At 32.0% G+C, this 18,104-nt stretch overlaps 2 protein-coding genes across 2 annotated transcripts; one reads left to right on the top strand and one right to left on the bottom strand.

Moving 5' to 3' along the window:
* The first annotated feature begins 1,089 nt into the window (after nt 1-1,089).
* LOC107927140 (heat shock protein 90-1) lies at nt 1,090-4,481 on the top strand. The gene is made up of 4 exons (XM_016858145.2): nt 1,090-1,487; nt 2,029-2,170; nt 2,301-2,581; nt 2,677-4,481. The coding sequence occupies exons 1-4, from the start codon at nt 1,344-1,346 to the stop codon at nt 4,231-4,233; spliced, it is 2,124 nt and encodes a 707-aa protein (XP_016713634.2). The 5' UTR covers nt 1,090-1,343; the 3' UTR covers nt 4,234-4,481.
* A 1,133-nt stretch (nt 4,482-5,614) lies between these two features.
* On the bottom strand, nt 5,615-12,741 carry LOC121215430 (transcription factor MYB72-like). Its single transcript, XM_041089910.1, is given in 9 exon segments — nt 5,615-5,936; nt 6,751-6,880; nt 6,971-7,250; nt 7,348-7,396; nt 7,490-7,522; nt 11,148-11,609; nt 11,612-11,855; nt 12,279-12,408; nt 12,500-12,741. Coding segments are annotated over 9 exon segments (1,545 nt in total). The 5' UTR covers nt 12,633-12,741; the 3' UTR covers nt 5,615-5,852.
* Between the last annotated feature and the right edge of the window lie 5,363 nt (nt 12,742-18,104).

The following is an 18,104-nucleotide window of genomic DNA, read 5'->3' as shown; positions in this document are numbered from 1 at the left end:
TATGTTAGCTAAATTTCAAAATGCTATGACTTGTGCTAAAGAAATAACTATTGAGAATAAAATAGAACCTAAATTTTGTGAAAAAGGTGTTATTTGTACAAATAAACGATTTGATGAGAATTTTGATAAAAAAACAATAAAATCTCCTCAAGAATTTTCTAGAGTCGTTTATTTTTTATACATAATAAATCAATCAATTTGTTCTCTCCAAAATAGATTTGAACAATTTAAAATATATGAAGATATTTTTGGTAAAGTCACTAGAACATGAAAATTTGAAAGTATGTTGTTTTAAACTTGAAAATTCACCTTTACTGCCACTTTACAGAACTGTACATGAGATTTTCACTTCATACGGTTCCTCTTTCAATTCTTTCGAAGTTATTGGGTCCTTTTTCTCGTTTGAGAATCTTCTCCCTTCTTCCACTCTGTCCCGAAGAGTAACTAGAACAAATTTAGTCATGTTACACTTTTCATTTTTGATTATTCTCAAAAGAGAAGATTTCTTTTACCAAACATTTGCGGATCCAATCACACGAACTTATTATAAGAACAAGAGATCTTTCTCGATCAATCCCTTTGCCCCTCATACTTTGAGAATAAAAAAGATCATTTTCAAGTTTAGATTTGTTCATTTGAAAACATGAAAATCACATAGGTATTGATCGATTATATTTACTTTTAGACTTGAAAGTTTTGAAAGAAATTATCAAATTGAAAAATGACACCCCCATTGCATAATTATATATATATTTGGTACAAACATATTTACTTATATATAAAGACTTTAGAATAAGGTTAACTATTCTAAATTCTGTTGTATCAGTTGAGAAATTTTTCTTAAAATTAAATTAATAAAATCTTACCTGAAATCAACAATATCCCAGCAAAAATAATTTTATATCACCCTAGAAAAATAAACTTTAAATGAAAAAATTATAATTTTTTAATAGTTGCTTAAATAATTTTAATTTTCTTGGAGAGCCACGTGGAAACGACGCCGTTTTGATCAATTTAGTAAACTTACCAAAAGAAGATTCTGGATCCACAATGCTGCAGTTATGAATGAAGGGGCAAAACAGGGAAAACACTTAAGTTTAGAAAACGAAAGAGAAGTCTAGAACCCGCGCAAAAAACCGATTCCAAAACCTTCCAGCTTATCTTCTCTCCCTATATAAATTTCACCTCTGTAAAATCTCAGTTTATCATACGAATCCAAAGCCAAATTTTGAGAAACAACAAGAATCGATCGTAGTAATATTCTAGTGAGATCGCAACAGCATCTTCAATCGTGCGCTCGGTATCTCAATTCTTCGTTTCGCTGATCGTTTGATCTGAAAGTGATGGCGGACGTGCATATGGGAGGAGCAGAGTCGGAGACCTTCGCTTTCCAAGCGGAGATCAATCAACTACTCAGCTTGATCATCAATACTTTTTACAGTAACAAAGAGATCTTCCTTCGTGAGATCATCAGCAACTCATCTGATGTAAGTACATATATCGCTTGTTTATTTTCTTCGTTTACTTTCTTTGTTTTATGTTTCTGTTTGTTCGCTGAGAAAAATATCAGAGGAGAAGTTTTTTTTATTAGGAATTTGTGCTTTTTATTTGATTACTGTTAGTTTCAAGATGTTTCGTTTTATTTTCGTACTTTGGCTTTTTAAATATATGAAGTTTGAACAGCAAGTTGACGATGTTTGTGTATTTTTTTTCTGGCTATTGCATTTTTTTTTTCTGGCTATTGCATTTACTGCCATGGTTTTATGTTTCTATTTGTTCGCCGAGAAAAAAAATCATAGGAAAAGAATTTTTTCTTAGGGATTTAATTTCTCATGTTCATTCCATTTTATTGTGATAAACAAATTTTTAATGATATTTGAGCATCAAGTTTTTCTGTTTCGTGTGTATTTTGCTGGCCATTGTCTGTTTGGCTACGGTAAAAATAACATAGAGAATTCTGATTTTGGTCTGTTATTTTTCTATTTTTGATATAAGAATCTGAAGAGTTTTGGTTTTGGTTTTTCATAGGCATTGGATAAGATAAGATTTGAGAGCTTAACAGACAAAAGCAAGCTCGATGCTCAGCCTGAGCTCTTTATCAGAATCATCCCGGATAAAGCTAACAAAACTCTTTCCATTGTTGATAGCGGTGTTGGCATGACCAAAGCAGGTACATAATTTAACATTTTGTTCAATCATTTCTATTGAACTACCTGTATCAATATATATGTTAATTTTCGTTAACATTGTTTTATTTTATCCATTCGAATTGGACTAGTAACTCAAATGTTCTTGTTCAGAGTTGGTGAATAATTTGGGAACAATTGCGAGGTCTGGAACAAAGGAGTTCATGGAGGCATTGCAAGCTGGAGCCGATGTGAGCATGATTGGTCAATTTGGAGTAGGGTTTTATTCGGCTTACTTGGTAGCAGAGAAGGTGATTGTCACCACAAAGCACAATGATGATGAACAATACGTATGGGAGTCACAAGCTGGTGGGTCTTTCACTGTTACCCGTGATGTGAGTGGTGAACCTCTTGGTCGCGGTACCAAGATCACCCTCTTCCTTAAAGATGATCAGGTGAGTTGAAATTTGATGTCAGTTCTATGGTACAATTCAACCTTTTTAAACATAGTTCTTGGTATTGATTTTTGTTTGTATTACATATAATGTAGTTGGAGTACTTGGAGGAAAGGAGGATAAAAGATCTTGTGAAGAAACATTCCGAGTTTATCAGCTATCCAATTTACCTATGGACTGAGAAAACTACTGAAAAGGAGGTCAGTGATGATGAAGATGAGGAGACAAAGAAGGAGAACGAAGGTGATGTGGAGAATATTGACGAGGACAAAGACAAAGACAAGAAAAAGAAGAAGAAGGTTAAAGAGGTGACTCATGAGTGGCAACTCATTAACAAGCAAAAACCAATTTGGTTAAGAAAACCGGAGGAGATAACAAAGGAGGAATATGCATCGTTCTACAAGAGTCTCACAAATGATTGGGAGGATCACCTTGCAGTGAAGCACTTCTCTGTCGAGGGGCAGCTCGAATTCAAAGCTATTCTGTTTGTTCCGAGGAGAGCCCCATTTGATCTTTTTGACACGAGGAAGAAGCTGAACAACATTAAGCTGTATGTTAGGAGGGTGTTTATCATGGACAACTGTGAAGAACTCATTCCTGAGTATCTGTCATTTGTGAAAGGTGTTGTGGACTCTGATGATCTTCCATTGAACATCTCTCGTGAAACGTTGCAACAGAACAAGATTCTTAAAGTGATTAGGAAGAATCTAGTGAAGAAATGCCTTGAGATGTTCTTTGAGATTGCTGAAAACAAAGAGGACTATGCTAAGTTCTATGATGCTTTCTCTAAGAACATCAAGCTTGGTATTCATGAAGATAGCCAAAACAGGAGTAAACTTGCCGACTTGCTTCGGTTTCATTCTACGAAGAGTGGCGATGAGATGACCAGCTTGAAAGATTATGTCACTAGGATGAAGGAAGGCCAAAAGGATATCTATTATATCACTGGTGAAAGCAAGAAAGCTGTTGAGAACTCACCATTCCTTGAAAAACTCAAGAAGAGAGGATATGAAGTGTTGTTCATGGTTGATGCTATCGACGAATACGCTGTTGGACAATTGAAGGAATACGATGGGAAAAAGCTGGTCTCTGCTACAAAGGAAGGACTCAAACTCGATGAAGAGTCTGAAGATGAGAAGAAGAAGAAGGAGGAGAAGAAAAAGTCGTTTGAGAACCTTTGCAAGACGATCAAAGAAATTCTAGGTGACAAAGTCGAGAAGGTTGTTGTGTCCGACAGAATCGTTGACTCTCCTTGTTGTTTGGTCACTGGTGAATATGGTTGGACTGCCAACATGGAGAGGATCATGAAGGCTCAAGCTCTTAGGGACAATAGCATGAGTGCTTACATGTCTAGTAAGAAAACTATGGAAATCAACCCGGACAATGGCATAATGGAGGAGCTAAGGAAAAGAGCCGAGGTAGACAAAAATGACAAATCAGTGAAGGACTTAGTGTTGCTGCTATATGAAACTGCTCTCTTGACTTCAGGTTTCAGCTTGGATGATCCCAACACATTTGCAGGAAGGATTCATAGGATGTTGAAGCTGGGTTTAAGCATTGATGATGATGACACTGGTGGTGCTGATGATGTCGATATGCCATCTTTGGAGGAAGAGGGCAATGAAGAAAGCAAGATGGAAGAGGTCGACTGAACAGCTAATAAATACGTAAACACTATAAAAATCTGTTCATTAGTACATATACCTACAAAGCTCGTCGCTGAGTGTCGGGTTCTGGTGGGTGTCTAGTTTTAGTTTTAGGGTTTCATGGGTGGTTCCATGTTGAGATGTTATGTCTGGTATTAGAGCTTTAATGAGTGCATTTTCAGTTTTCTAGCAGCCTAATGTTAGCTTGAGCTATGTCATTGGGGCAATAAATTGTTGGACCGTTTCTTTCTTAATATTTTTTTCAGGTTTCAGTCTATAGAAGAGTTCATGGTAAACGACGCTTAACATTGAGAGAGCAAATCAATCTATGCCACTATAAGTCAATTGTGGAACGAAAAAGTAAGAAACCTTATTTTTCAAGGGATCTTCGTTTTCAACCGTGAGAGAGATAAAGCTTTTGCTACACTAAAGTAATGCGGTTAAACGTGAAATTGGGTTCTTTAAAAAATTTGTTCCCTGAGAAATCATATAGCAGAAACAAAAAAAAAAATTTACATCAAATTAAAAAAATCATATAGCAGAAACAACCTTTAAATCTTAAATCTTCAAACAAAATTTTCTTTTTGAAAAAAAAATTACATCAAATTAAATTGACCAAAAATATCTCTAGTTTTCTCTTGATTTAGAATTTTTAGTGCACTATCATAGACTTTATCATAAATCTGTAAGCTTGTCCTCTATCTTAAACTCAACTTAATTAAATAATCAGTAACTCGATTATCTTCTCTAAGAACATGCTGAATTAACCATCACCCTTTAGTTCTCATGATCTCTTAGACCTTCTTTAACACTGTAATACTCGACTTCAACAATATATTATCTTGTAGGGCTCAAACTACTTCTACTAAATTATCAATATGAATCATAACCCTATTGAATAGGCATGCAAATAAATGCACCCAATTACCTCACAAGACTGTTAGTACCAAATGCATGATCATTTAGCTTAGCTCCATTATGACTCAACTCATTCTATTGTACCCAACTATAAAAAACTTGAACAGGTCGCTTCAAATTACACCATGAAAAAGAAAAAGATTCCTATTAATAAGAAAAACCGAATACTTGAGAGGCTAACGACGCGTTGACCCTTTTAAAATTTAATTACTCCATTTTTAATTTTCAATAAACCACTATAAAATTGCATATTTAAAATTTATTAACTTTAACATAAATTAGTCTCATACAAACTCTATTTTAAATACTTGATATGTATTTATATATAAACACTAAACAAAATTAATTAACTAATCCCTTCAATATAAATTCATACTTTTGCCAACAACTTAATTTTATCCAAAGATTAGTTTGTCAAAAATAATTCAGTTGACTTCTTGAGGAAAGAAAAACTTCAAACAAAAGTATATAAAAATAAAATGCCAAAGATACTGATTTCATTATATATTATAATAATTAATGTTTCTTCCGAAATTGAGCTGCACAACTTCGGTATTTACTGTCTAATTCAAACAAGGAAAATCAATGCAACAAAAGCATCAAAAACAAGGGGGAAAAAAGAACATAGATAATCTCAATCATTTGAGTGCAAAAAAGCACACCCCAAAATGAACTAGGAAGTGCCATTCAACCTAAACTGACAAAACTCATGGAAGACCTGCGCCGCTTGCAGAACCGGCACCACCATAACCACCGCCTCCACGACCAAAAGCAGGCCTTGAACCAGGGCCCTATGTATCCACAAGTTGGAAATTATATCAGTTTTAAGAAGAATAACCAATTTCATTCGGTCGATGCCTAAGCATAACCACCAATATTGTACAGCCACCTCTTCGAGTAAATGAAAGATCATTAAGGGTAAAAGTATCATAAAGGCTTTGGATTGCATTTTGCCTACTTTACTCAAAAAATGGGCAAACTAGTCACTGTCTATTATATTAAAGAGCTGATCCTTCTGTTAAAATTTCAATCCATTTTTACTATTAAAAACAGGCCCCTGTATGTTAGAATGAGGTACAGATGGCACGTCATATGCAACTATTTAAGTATTTTGTCAGCCACACTAGTTTTTAACAGTAGAAATGAATGAAAGTTTTAATAAAAAGAATCAGTTTGCTCTTTAATCTAATATAGAACTACTAATTTGCTCCTTGTTTTAGTAGATAGGATAAAATGCAATCTAACTCCTAATACTAGGACCTCAATGGTACTTTTACCATCATTCAAGCAATCATGTATGGAAGCTGCATTGTTCTAAGTGAAAATGAACTAGCTTCTCTTATGAAAAAGTCCCATGACACTCAATTACAAGCTTATATTAGACATACACTCATTCAACAACTCAATTCCAAGACTTGTTTTTGATCAAATTCGAAACCAAGCAGGGTTTAAAAGAACATGGTAATATCAAAAAGCAAACAAATGATTCCACAATCCAACTATTGTAAACAACAAAAACCTTATACACAATCCAACATTGTCATTCAAATGCGATAACCATAACAAAGACACAATCAAGGATAACTGTTCAAAGCAAAACATTACCCTGAATGAAGGCTGATAATCAGCAGGCGCACCACCCTTATCACCGAAATCACCGCCTCCTCGTGGACCTCCACGGTATCCATCCCTGTCACCGAATCGCCTCTCACCGTCGCCAAAGCGTGGCGGACCACTGATTCATAACCAACAAAAAACATTAACAAAGCCACTGATTCATTTGCATTTAAATCGAAGAGCAAAAAAGGAACCCCAAAACTATTACCGTGGGCGGCTATCAGAAGGACCCATGGGACGACCACCACCGGGCCTAGTTTGCTTCTTCAAAGTAGCAGGAACAATCTCAGAGGGGAGATTAAGGTATGTCCTTAAAAATTCAATGCCATCGTTGGTAAGGTACCAGTAATAATGCATCCAAGCAAAAGTTTCACGAACGTATTCCTTGGATTTGAAGCTTTGCATCAGCTTTATTACTTGAAGATTTGGAACATCGATTTCTGGGTGTTTTGCCAAGTTGTAATCTTTTTTGGCGTAGCAAACACCCTCTGATAAGAATACATAAAACCCAGATTTGTGAATCCAAATATGCAAATGAAAAAATGGGTTAAATTGAAATTGGGGATGGGATTTTATTTGGGTTACCTTGAAAGAGATACTTTGATATCTCCCTGCGGTTCTTTTCTGGGATGATCTAGAAAAAAAGAAAACAATCGAATTAAAGACATTTTCTTGCAACAAATTTTCTGGAAAACCAAACACAATGTTAGAAACAGAAGAAAATCACCATGATTGCGATGAGATAACGGGCGGCGGAGTGCTAAGAAGAAGGCCTTTGTTTCCTTTAGTTCTCAGCTCTCTGATCGCTAATGACGAAGGATGGAAACCCTACTTTAAAGTTCTTATAACGTTCATTTATTTGGGCTTGGTTAGGTTTTTTTTGGGCTTGGGTTAGATTCAATGATTTTGGAATTGCACTGCAGTTGAATCAGTTAAGTTATTGATTTTTAGTTCGGTCAGTCTGATCAATTCATCTAATCTTATTCAAATGGATTATTTTAAAATTTTAAATTTTTTGTCGTGTTCATTTATTTAAAATTATGTGTTTATATTTGTTTATTTAATGTTCACGAACAATGTCCATGAATAATAAAAATATATATTATTTTTAAAATATAAAATAGTCAAATATAAATATTAATAATTATATTTATATATATACAAATGGAACGATAAGCAAGCTTGTTCATGAATATAAACGAGCTATATAAATTTTATTCGTGTTTAGTTCGTTCTTCTTTATTTATTTAACTTAATAAACAAACATAAATAAATAAAAATTAAAGGTTTAAAATATCAATCCTAACAATAATAATAAATAGGAATATATAGTGTTAAGTGTTTTGTTTGTGTCCTCTTCATGGAAATCAATTTTCTGTTTATATGATACGATTTCATGATTCGATGTATTAGAATTAGGTAGGTCCCCATACAGATCAACATGTATCTTACTGTAGGGTGAACACGTGTTTCAAGAGTAGGAGTTGAACATGCTGGCTAGGTTGTGGGTTGGTATGGAAAACAAGTCGATTTGAGAATCGAATGGAGATGAATACCATAACATAGGATTACTCATACCCCTTCCTCAACCCATAAATAAAAGAATAATGCGCTTCAATGCGCTCAAACTCACGTCCTCCTGCATTGACAACAATATTCATGCCAATTGAGTTAAAACTCAATCGATTAATACCTTTGTGAATTTTACATTCCCTTAAAAGTATATATCTTAAAATTTTATATTAAGATTTTAAACCCGACATACAAACAACAATCAATAAAAGTCATTTATTACTATTAAATCCTTGATTAATTGGGCATTAATTTGACATTATAGTCTTGCTCATTGCTTCAAAAGAGCGAAAGGTCCAACACAACATACACCACTGTAAAATAATAATGATGATCATAATAAAACCTCCAAACAATTAATAATTTCATTTGCTAGTATTATTTTATGTTTGTGTGGAAATATATTTTTACCATATCTCTGTTCATTATAGGTTCTGATTATATCTTTTTTCTTTTTTTACACAATGTTTAGAACTACCCATAGCTCATCTCCAATCTATAAATAGGAGGATGACGCGCTTCAGCGCACTTGAACTTACGTTTTCCTGCATTGACAACAATACCCATACTAATCGAGCTAAGACTTAATCGACCATAATTTTTAAATTCAACAACTTCAAAGTTAATTTCTTTTTTAAATTTACTATATTAAATGAAAAATAACAAATAGGGTATTGATGAATTGTCTTTTCTTTTTTCTTCTTTGATTGAAGAAGCAATTTATATATTAGAAATGATCCCTTTCCATTCTTAGGTGAAGAAAAGGAACATCTTTTAGTCATATCAATATATATATATATAGAAGGCCTTCAAAGTGATATAATGGCTTCTTAATGGTCGACCATTTGTATTACAGTTTATGTTATCTATTAACCCTACTGCTCATCCACAGCTTTTTCCCTTCCACTTTTAGGCATAAATATCATTCAAAACTTTGGGATTTTAATCTCGATTATATGATTTTCTTTAATTATTCATTTCACCAATAGTATCATATAATTCAAAATTATATATAGTAAATATAAGTATTCAACAATGAAAAAAAAAGTTTTTCAACGTCCACGAATAAAAACTTTAGCCTCAGCAAGAAAAAAAATTATAATATGTTGATAATCGATTTTGTAACAACTTAAGCACGAAATATTTGGGTGAATATAAATATCTAATTTAATAAGGAAATTAGTTTCAAGGGTCCAAAACGGCAAGTGAAGTTAGCAAGAAAACGAAACATCCACTAAAACTGAAATTGAAAATGACAACGACAAATCCATCCCTCAAAACATAAAGATTTTACAAGTAAAAAAGAAAGTTTAATAACTAAAGGAAAATAACACAAAACGCCTAAGGCTCAAAGCAACATAGCCCAAATCGAATCATGAACTCATTTGTTATTTCAAAATATTCTCAAAACAGATTCAAGTGCCAATAAAAAGTCACCATTCAAGAATCTAAAACCAACCCACTTTCTAAGAAGCATTTTCTAAGAAGCATAGTTGGTGGCTGATGAAAGTTCAGCAAAGGTTAGTAATGGTGTCTATCCATCACAATCCAAGAAAATAAAAATACCTACAAAATAAATCTACAAATTTAAAAAAAAAAAAAGAATTACACTTGAAGTGAGAGAAGAAAAAAAAAAGGTTGATGGAAGATTAGACAAAGCAAAATAACAGTACTACGTTGTAGTATTATTACGTATGCAGCATTTGCAGCAACAGTTTACGAAGAAACATGTCTATTAATGAAAATTATATGCTGATTGCTGACTTTGAACATAGTTTTCTGAAAAAAAAAACATTTTTTTATTTTTATTTTTGTTGAAATCTATGATGATATCATGAAATCCTAAAAATCCAAAGAAAACTTCCATATATTGTATGCGTGTAGAGATCGTTATTGTTTATATACAAAATGTGGGCAGTCAATATCAGTTCCCAATATTAGTCATATATATAGGTTGTGAGTGAAATTTTTAGATTTTATTAGTGGGTTAAGAGTTTGATATGTGTCATGTTTATTTATATATATATTTATTATATTATATAGTATGTTTGTCAAATCCTTAATTCATTTGTGGAATTTAAAAAAATTTCATTGGCGGTGTATCAAATAATTTTTCTATATATATTATGAATTATTATTTGATACATGAGTGGTGGTTTTTTTTAACTCCATAAGTAGGGTTAAGAGGGTGACAAATGTCCTTAATTGACATTTAAAAAAGGACGAATATTTGATGATTTTTTTATTCCACAAACGACCTTAAAAAATTGACATGTGTCTTTTGTTTCTAAATATTTATTTTTTTAATATTTTACTATACTCATATAGAATATTTGTCAACTCTTTAAACCTACTTATACAGTCTAAAAACTTCACTCGTGTACCAAAGATTTTCCCTGTAAAAAATATATATATATATATATAAATGAGACACATGTTGTCTCTTAACTCTGCTTGTGTAGTTAAAAAACTTCATCGTCGGTGTATAAAATAATAATTCATATGTTATATGATTCTTTTTAAGTATAATTTACCCTACAATAATTATAAATATTTAAAAATTTTAAAAAAATTCAAAATACATTGACCTCGAAAAAGTCTTGATGAACCAAGAACACCTTATATATAAAAAAAATCCGAAAGAAATGAGTAAATATTATCTAATTAGCTGTTACATTGCTTTTTATTCTTTCCTTTTCCATTTTTCCAAACTCCCTCACATTTTCCACAAGCTCATGACCAATTAATAAAGTTAACAAAAGAAGCAAAAAATAAAGAGAGAAAAAAAAATCATCACCATTAATGATAATTTATAGAGATGAAGGGAAAGAAGATAGTGTAGTTCCCATATTTGATGATGATGAAGATGAAGGTGGTAATGGTATTGTTGTTCCCTCAACACTACCACCAATTTGTCCTTCAATAATATTATCCCACAACAAAAAGCTTGAGCATTGTTGTGATTCAACCCATTCATTCAACTCTTGTTGTTGTCTCCTTAAGCTCTCAAGTGTTATTTCTCCACCACCTTCTTCATCCAAGCTAGTACAAGATTGGACTTCAATAGGCACCATGGTTTCCATATTATCTATCAATGGTGGCAAATAATTATTATTTGTGTCCATTGTGAAAGAAGTTGAAGGAGGGGGAAATGGGACTTGAAGTTGAAGCTGCTGGTTGAGATGATTATTATTATTCCAAGTGTTTAATTGAGCTTGTTCATGGAAAACCTCCCCTCTTACATTAACATCTTGAAGTAGTACCCTTGATCAATTGGTGTCATTGTACTTTCAAACATAAACAATGGGGCTTGAGATGAAAATAGGGTTTCTTGTGTAGGGATTGGTATTGCCCTTGTTGTTGTTGTTGCCATGTCTTGGTTTACTAGCTCAGTAATGGAAGCTGTACCTTGCGTGGGCGGAACTAAAGTCTTTCGTATCTTCTTCTTGATCCATGAATTCCAATAGTTTTTAATCTCATTATCTGTTCTTCCAGGCAAGTGACTTGCTATATGAGCCCACCTGCAAATTCCTTTTGACATATCAGAAATTGAATAACATGAAAAAGAAAATCAAATTTGGAGGTCAAAAAACATGTATTTGCTTGTGGAATTTCAACATCATGATATGGTCTTTCTAACGCCCTTTGAAAATGGTGGTGAAAACTGCTTTAGCAACTACTTAAAAAGTAATCATGGAGCTTGCTTTTAACTTAATTTAAAAAACAAAAATCTTGACATTTACATAGAAAACTTGATATTGAAGTTTGCTTGTTCACTTAGTTGTTTTCAAGCATCAGTGTCTCTATTCTCAAATTTTGAAAGTTCAGGCTAACTTAAGCACCGTGATAATAACAGCTAGCACCATTAGGGAAAAACCCCAGGATCTATGCAACTTTAAAGTGAAAAAAATATTGAAAAAATGTGAAGACAAAGTGAAATGAACCTGTTGCCTACAACCCCATGGAGGCTAATGATCAACTTCTCTTCCTCAGGTGTAAACCTTCCTCTTCTTATATCAGGCCTTAAATAATTAATCCATCTCAGCCTACAACTTTTCCCACATCTCTGAACACCTAAAAACAAATGAAAATTAAAAACACATTGCATATGCATCAAAGCACTCATCAAATGAATCAATACACACACACACACACATGTATTTACCAGCTTTCTCAGGGACTTCACTCCAACATCCATATCCATGAGTGGTGATGAACCTAATGAGCTTTTCATCTTCCTCAGGGGACCAAAGGCCTCGCTTAACCTTTTGTTGATTGCAGCAAGAATGGTGACCCATCCTGTATAATTTAATATGGAGGATGATGATGATGATGATGATAAATAATATCAACTAATCTTCCGCTTACTTAATTTTAATTCACAAATTAAAAGAAAGGAAAGAAATAGCTCTTCGGGATTTGCAAGAAATGGAGGCTGTTGCACACCCTCCATTTAAAAGTAAGGCGAAGGGGAAGTACAAAATGATGATATGCTGGGGTCCAATTATTCAAATGGGAGGGTCCCTGGAAATATTTTTCATCTAACCCTAAAACGACATTTCATCGGCTTCTGTTCACTGAGAGTTAAATTTTTCTACGTAGAGTTGTATTACGTAAACCCATGTAACCATGTTTTCACGTACCCTTCCTTCAATTCTTCCAAAATCTTTCGCCTCTTTTTTCTCTGCTTTTAAAAATATATAATTTAATTTATATTAGAATAATATTAAAAAATCAGGTTGAATATAGCTTCTCTAACACTAAATTCAATTCTCTTTTAACAATATCTAATCTTTTATGTTAATTAATTAATTAATTAAAATTAATAATTATATAGCATAATTTACGGTTTAGGATTAAGAGTTTAACGTAACACGACATACTTAAGTGTACAGAAGATTACGTATCACATATTAAAGTTAAAGTTTAGGGTTTTAAAATTTATAATTTTATGGATTTAAATTTGAGGCTTAGTCTTTATAATTTAGATATTCAATTACATTTATTTATTTATTAATTTTTTTAAAAAATATTAATTAAAATTAGAAAACCTTAACAAGAGTGTGTTTATAAATGAATTACATTCTTTTAGAACAAAATATGAATTGACATACTTAAAAGTAACTTTTCATTTTAATTCAAGTTAAACTTACCTCTATTTCCTTAAATATTACCAATGTTCAAATGTTTACTAATTACCATCAACTAAAATAAACCGATGTTTATTAATTACTGATAAAACTTTGGTATTTTCGAGTTTCACCGTGTGTAATGATGACGTGTGGATTTCTAGTCCAATCATGACGTATAAATTTTACTTTATTTCATAGGAGTGTAGCATCACGATTTTTATTTTTTATTTTTTATACAATGCCTAGAAGGTTAAAACTACTCATAGTCCCTCCCCAACTCTTAAATAAGAGGAAAATACATTTTAGCGCATTCGAACCCATATCTTCTTACACTAACAGCAATGTCGATATCAACTTAACTAAGACACAATCTGTATATTTTAATGTGATTAATACAATAGAAAGTAACTCTGTCCGGAGAAAAAGGGCGACAGGAAAGCATTAAGATAACACCTTTGTGAATCTTTAGGAAGGTTTCGAGATGCTTATTCTTAGGAGATATGACATAATTTTACTATTAACCATGCCCCCTCTTTACAATTTGCATCATGCAATAATATTTATACCACTTTGGACTTCTTTTGGTGCTTTTCATGATAAATTTTCGTACATAAAATATAATAATTTTCATCAAATCTCTTATGAAAACAAGTAATTAACACTTAGAGATAAATTCTAGAAACTATACCTATATACACAAATGGGAATTTTGCAAATTTATATTGTGAATTAATTGCACCAAAGTATACTAATTATAAACCAAGAGTAATTTCATAAGTTGATAAAATGTTTGATCGAAGAGTCGAAATTATTAGACCGTTTATGATGAGAGAGATGTGGAAATACAAAGCTTATATATATATGTAAAGAGATAAAAGGGAAATGGATTGTACTACAAGACTCTCATCCAGTTAGGAGACAATTTGAGAGCTTGTGAAAATGAAATCACTTAATTTTGATTTTTCTTCATACTTACTTAATTATGGGGATCATACTTATGTATCATCCCACTATTCAAAGACATGACCTCCTTTCTAATTCTATCATTTTTCTTCTTTATTTCTTTCACTAATCTTGATGACGCTTGCATCACGTAACTCATGTCATTCCATCTCACTTATTTTTACCAAATTTAAGTTAGTTTTCTTCATTAATTGCTCCATTAAAGGAGAAAATGACAAAAGGGTAATAATAGTTTATAGTAATAGTATATTATTACTGATTTAATCTTAGCTTAATTGGTATGAGTATTGTTGTCAATACAGGAGGACGTCATCTTATTTATGGATTGGGGAGAGACTATAAGTAATTTTAAGCATTGTGCTAATAAGAACAGATATAATAAAAAAAATTGTAATGTTTTCTTCTGATTTATGTAAAGAAAGAAATGCCCAATACGCAGGTAGTATGGTTTATGTCACGTACTATTCTCTCTATTTGATTTGATGAGACCCGTCGATTTGAATTCAAATCTCGTTTTAGAACAACACAACATAAAATTTAATCATATTTTTTTTGTCATCAATAACAAGTAAGGCTCTTTTCAATGTTTCAATCAAAATTTGTATGTTCCTATTTATGTATTATTTTCAATTAAATCATTAATGGAAAAGGATTTGCTTACTATCAAGTTTGCTTTTAATATTTCTTAAAATAGAATTAAATGTGGAATGGTTTTCGTTCCTCTTTTTCTCCTTTTCATTGATTCTCTCTTTCTTTTGTCTTCTTTCATTTCATGTATTTCTTTTCTTTTCGGTTCGCAGATCTATCTTGTGTATTTTTATTGTTTTCACAAGTTGTAACGGACAAATGACGTTGTCTATCGTCCATGAAACTCCATCGACCACCAACAATTTGTCTTGAAAAGTGGATGGCTTTTCGCCAGTTTCTTAATTTATTTCTGTTTTAAGAGTATTTCAAAAGAATATATGATTTCACGAGTCGGCTTAGACCCGTCTTGTCTTAAGTTTTATATTTTTTTTTGTAGTAAGTTTTGTAGTCTTGCTTATGCATGTAGTCTTACTTTTACAAGTGGTTTTAAGGATGATTTTGTCGATATCCTTATCATATTAAGTGTTTGCAATCACTTCAAATATGTTGTGCTTGAGTTGTGACAGACCCAATTGTCAACATGCCATAATGCTCATTTGATACTAAGGCTGAAGCCTTTGTTGTGTTGAAATTGATTCAGCTTGTCCTTCACTGCCTGCAACTGGTGATTGTTGTTCTTTTTTCCTGAATTGTATGGTCCCAATTATGGAATGAATTTCCCTTTTAAAGGAATAGAAATAAACGAAAAATATCAAATAAGTTAATCAACTTGTAAAAATTATATTCAAAATCCAAAACCAATCATATAATAAGACTTGGTATCCATTTATTTATTGTTGCTAAGTTAGCTTGTAAGTTAAACGATGTTAAAGCTTTGTTGTACATTGATACATGGCAGAATAATACAAGCACCGCATTACACATTAGATAAAAGTTCAAGGGCCAACTAGAACATTAATCCATTCTAATTAAAACGATTTAATTTTAACAATATTTCACAAAAATTGCTTAATTTCGCCAACCCTTTCAATGGACCAAAATCAACACCTTTGAAGAATTAGATTTTGTAGAGAAACATTACCAATTTTATCATACATCATTCTAGGATACTTTGATATAGATTTTGGTACGTTAAACTGTCCTTGTTCTTACTTCCTTCGATCATCCCCCAAAAAAAGAAAAAAGAAAAACAACAATAAATGGCAAAGAAATAGCTCGCGGAAACTAGGGGGTTCAATAGTTAATTATCCAAAGTTGTATTATACTCAATCATCGGCAGAGTGTAATGTACACTAAGAAGGATTAGTTTTAAAAAAGGGGTTATTTTGTTTTTGCACTATTTTAGAGCACGTTCGGGTTACATATCTGCTCTTTTTGACATAATACCCAAAATTACTTATAGTCCCTACTCAACTTATAAATAGGAGGATAATGCGCTTCGACGCACCCGAACCCACGTCCTCTTGTATTGACAACAATACCCATACCAATCGAGTTAAGATTCAATCAACTGTTGTTTTCGTTTTTGTGATACATCAAGGTTAGTTAGAACATTAAAATAAAAACTTTGAATATATTTCTGAATTTGTATGGTTAGCTAAGGTGTGAGAAACGTTATAAATGTATACGTAGATGGAAAATAGAAGAAATTAAAAGATGATATTTTATGAAAGATATTAAGAAGGGGTTTTGTTGATTGATGTGAATCATCTCACCGCATTTGATGTGAAAATAAAAATAAAAGTTTATGAAAAGAAAAGACAATTGCTTGAATGCTTCGCAAGCTAAGAAGCTTTGAAAGTAATATACGAATCATTTATAAAAAAGACCTTTAGGGGAAAAGGGAGAGATTGAAATATGCTTAGCTTTAAGGAGGAGCAATGGAGTGGGGAAATGGGCCTACCATTCAGCAAATTTTAAGACCTTGTTTATTACAAAGCATGGTTTGCTTATGTTATTAAGTCATGGATGCAATGTCTTTGGTCTCTACCATCAACCATAAGCTATTTTTTCTTTCTTGAATGTTGTCCTCATGGGTTTTTAGACCTCTCTTTGTCTTGAATCTTCACTATTATTTTATGATTTAATTAAAACATCTTCTTTGTGACATACAAAACTATATATATGTGGATAAAAGAATACAATCGAGTTGAATTCCATATTGTAGGGGATAAACTCAATTAAATAACGAACCGAGCGAAAAAAATAATAATAAAAAAGATCAAACACACGAATTTTACGTGAAAAAAATCCACGGGCAAAAGGAGATTTCATTATAATAAAAGAGACTACAAAAGGTAGAGATAATTAAAAGAAAAACCTAGAGTAACTAAGGCCTATTTATAGGCTGAAATTCGTAGCATATATGACTACAGCAACTCTAGGTTAATTAGACTGTAAGTGGGAAACTAAAAACATAGTTTAATTAAGAAAAGAAAAGCCAAAATAATTTTTGGTCAAAATAAGTGGCATTCTCCCACATATATATTTTAATTTGACATAATCACTATTAGTTTCTTCTTTACAGTGATGATGTGGGTTTTTTTTTTTATTATTAAGTCACACAAAATTAGGGTCATAAGAATTCCAATCAACCATGTTCAACTAATAATAAATTTATATGGCAATCGAATGCTTAATGTTATCTTTTTAAAAAATTCCACATCATCATTTTAAAGGCAATAACTAATGGTGTTTTTAATTTAGATCTACTAATATCATTATAAAAAAAAGAGATTAGTTCTAAATTATGGTAGAACAAAGGTGCATGGCAAATTCCAAATCTCGTTTATCGTTGTGAAGATGAATACCATAATTGTTCATCTATATATATTTATATTAAGTAAAAGTATCAGGGAAGCATCTGTATTTAGGGGTGGATTGCATTTCGACCCTTTTACTAAAAAAATGGGTACATTAATTCTTATACATTTCGAAACGTGTAAATTAATCTCTTCGTCAACTTTTATCTGTTAAATAACGATGTGGAACATTAAATCCATGTTAAAAATTATTTTTTTATGGGTAAACTATAAAAATTGTCACCCAACTATGCTTTTCGTTCTATTTTGGTCACCAAACTATTTT

Source organism: Gossypium hirsutum, chromosome D03, assembly GCF_007990345.1.
Source record: "Gossypium hirsutum isolate 1008001.06 chromosome D03, Gossypium_hirsutum_v2.1, whole genome shotgun sequence".
Classification (NCBI taxonomy): Eukaryota; Viridiplantae; Streptophyta; class Magnoliopsida; order Malvales; family Malvaceae; genus Gossypium; species Gossypium hirsutum.
The sequence above is the reverse complement of the archived record's forward strand: the minus strand, read 5'-3'. Positions and strand labels throughout refer to the sequence as shown.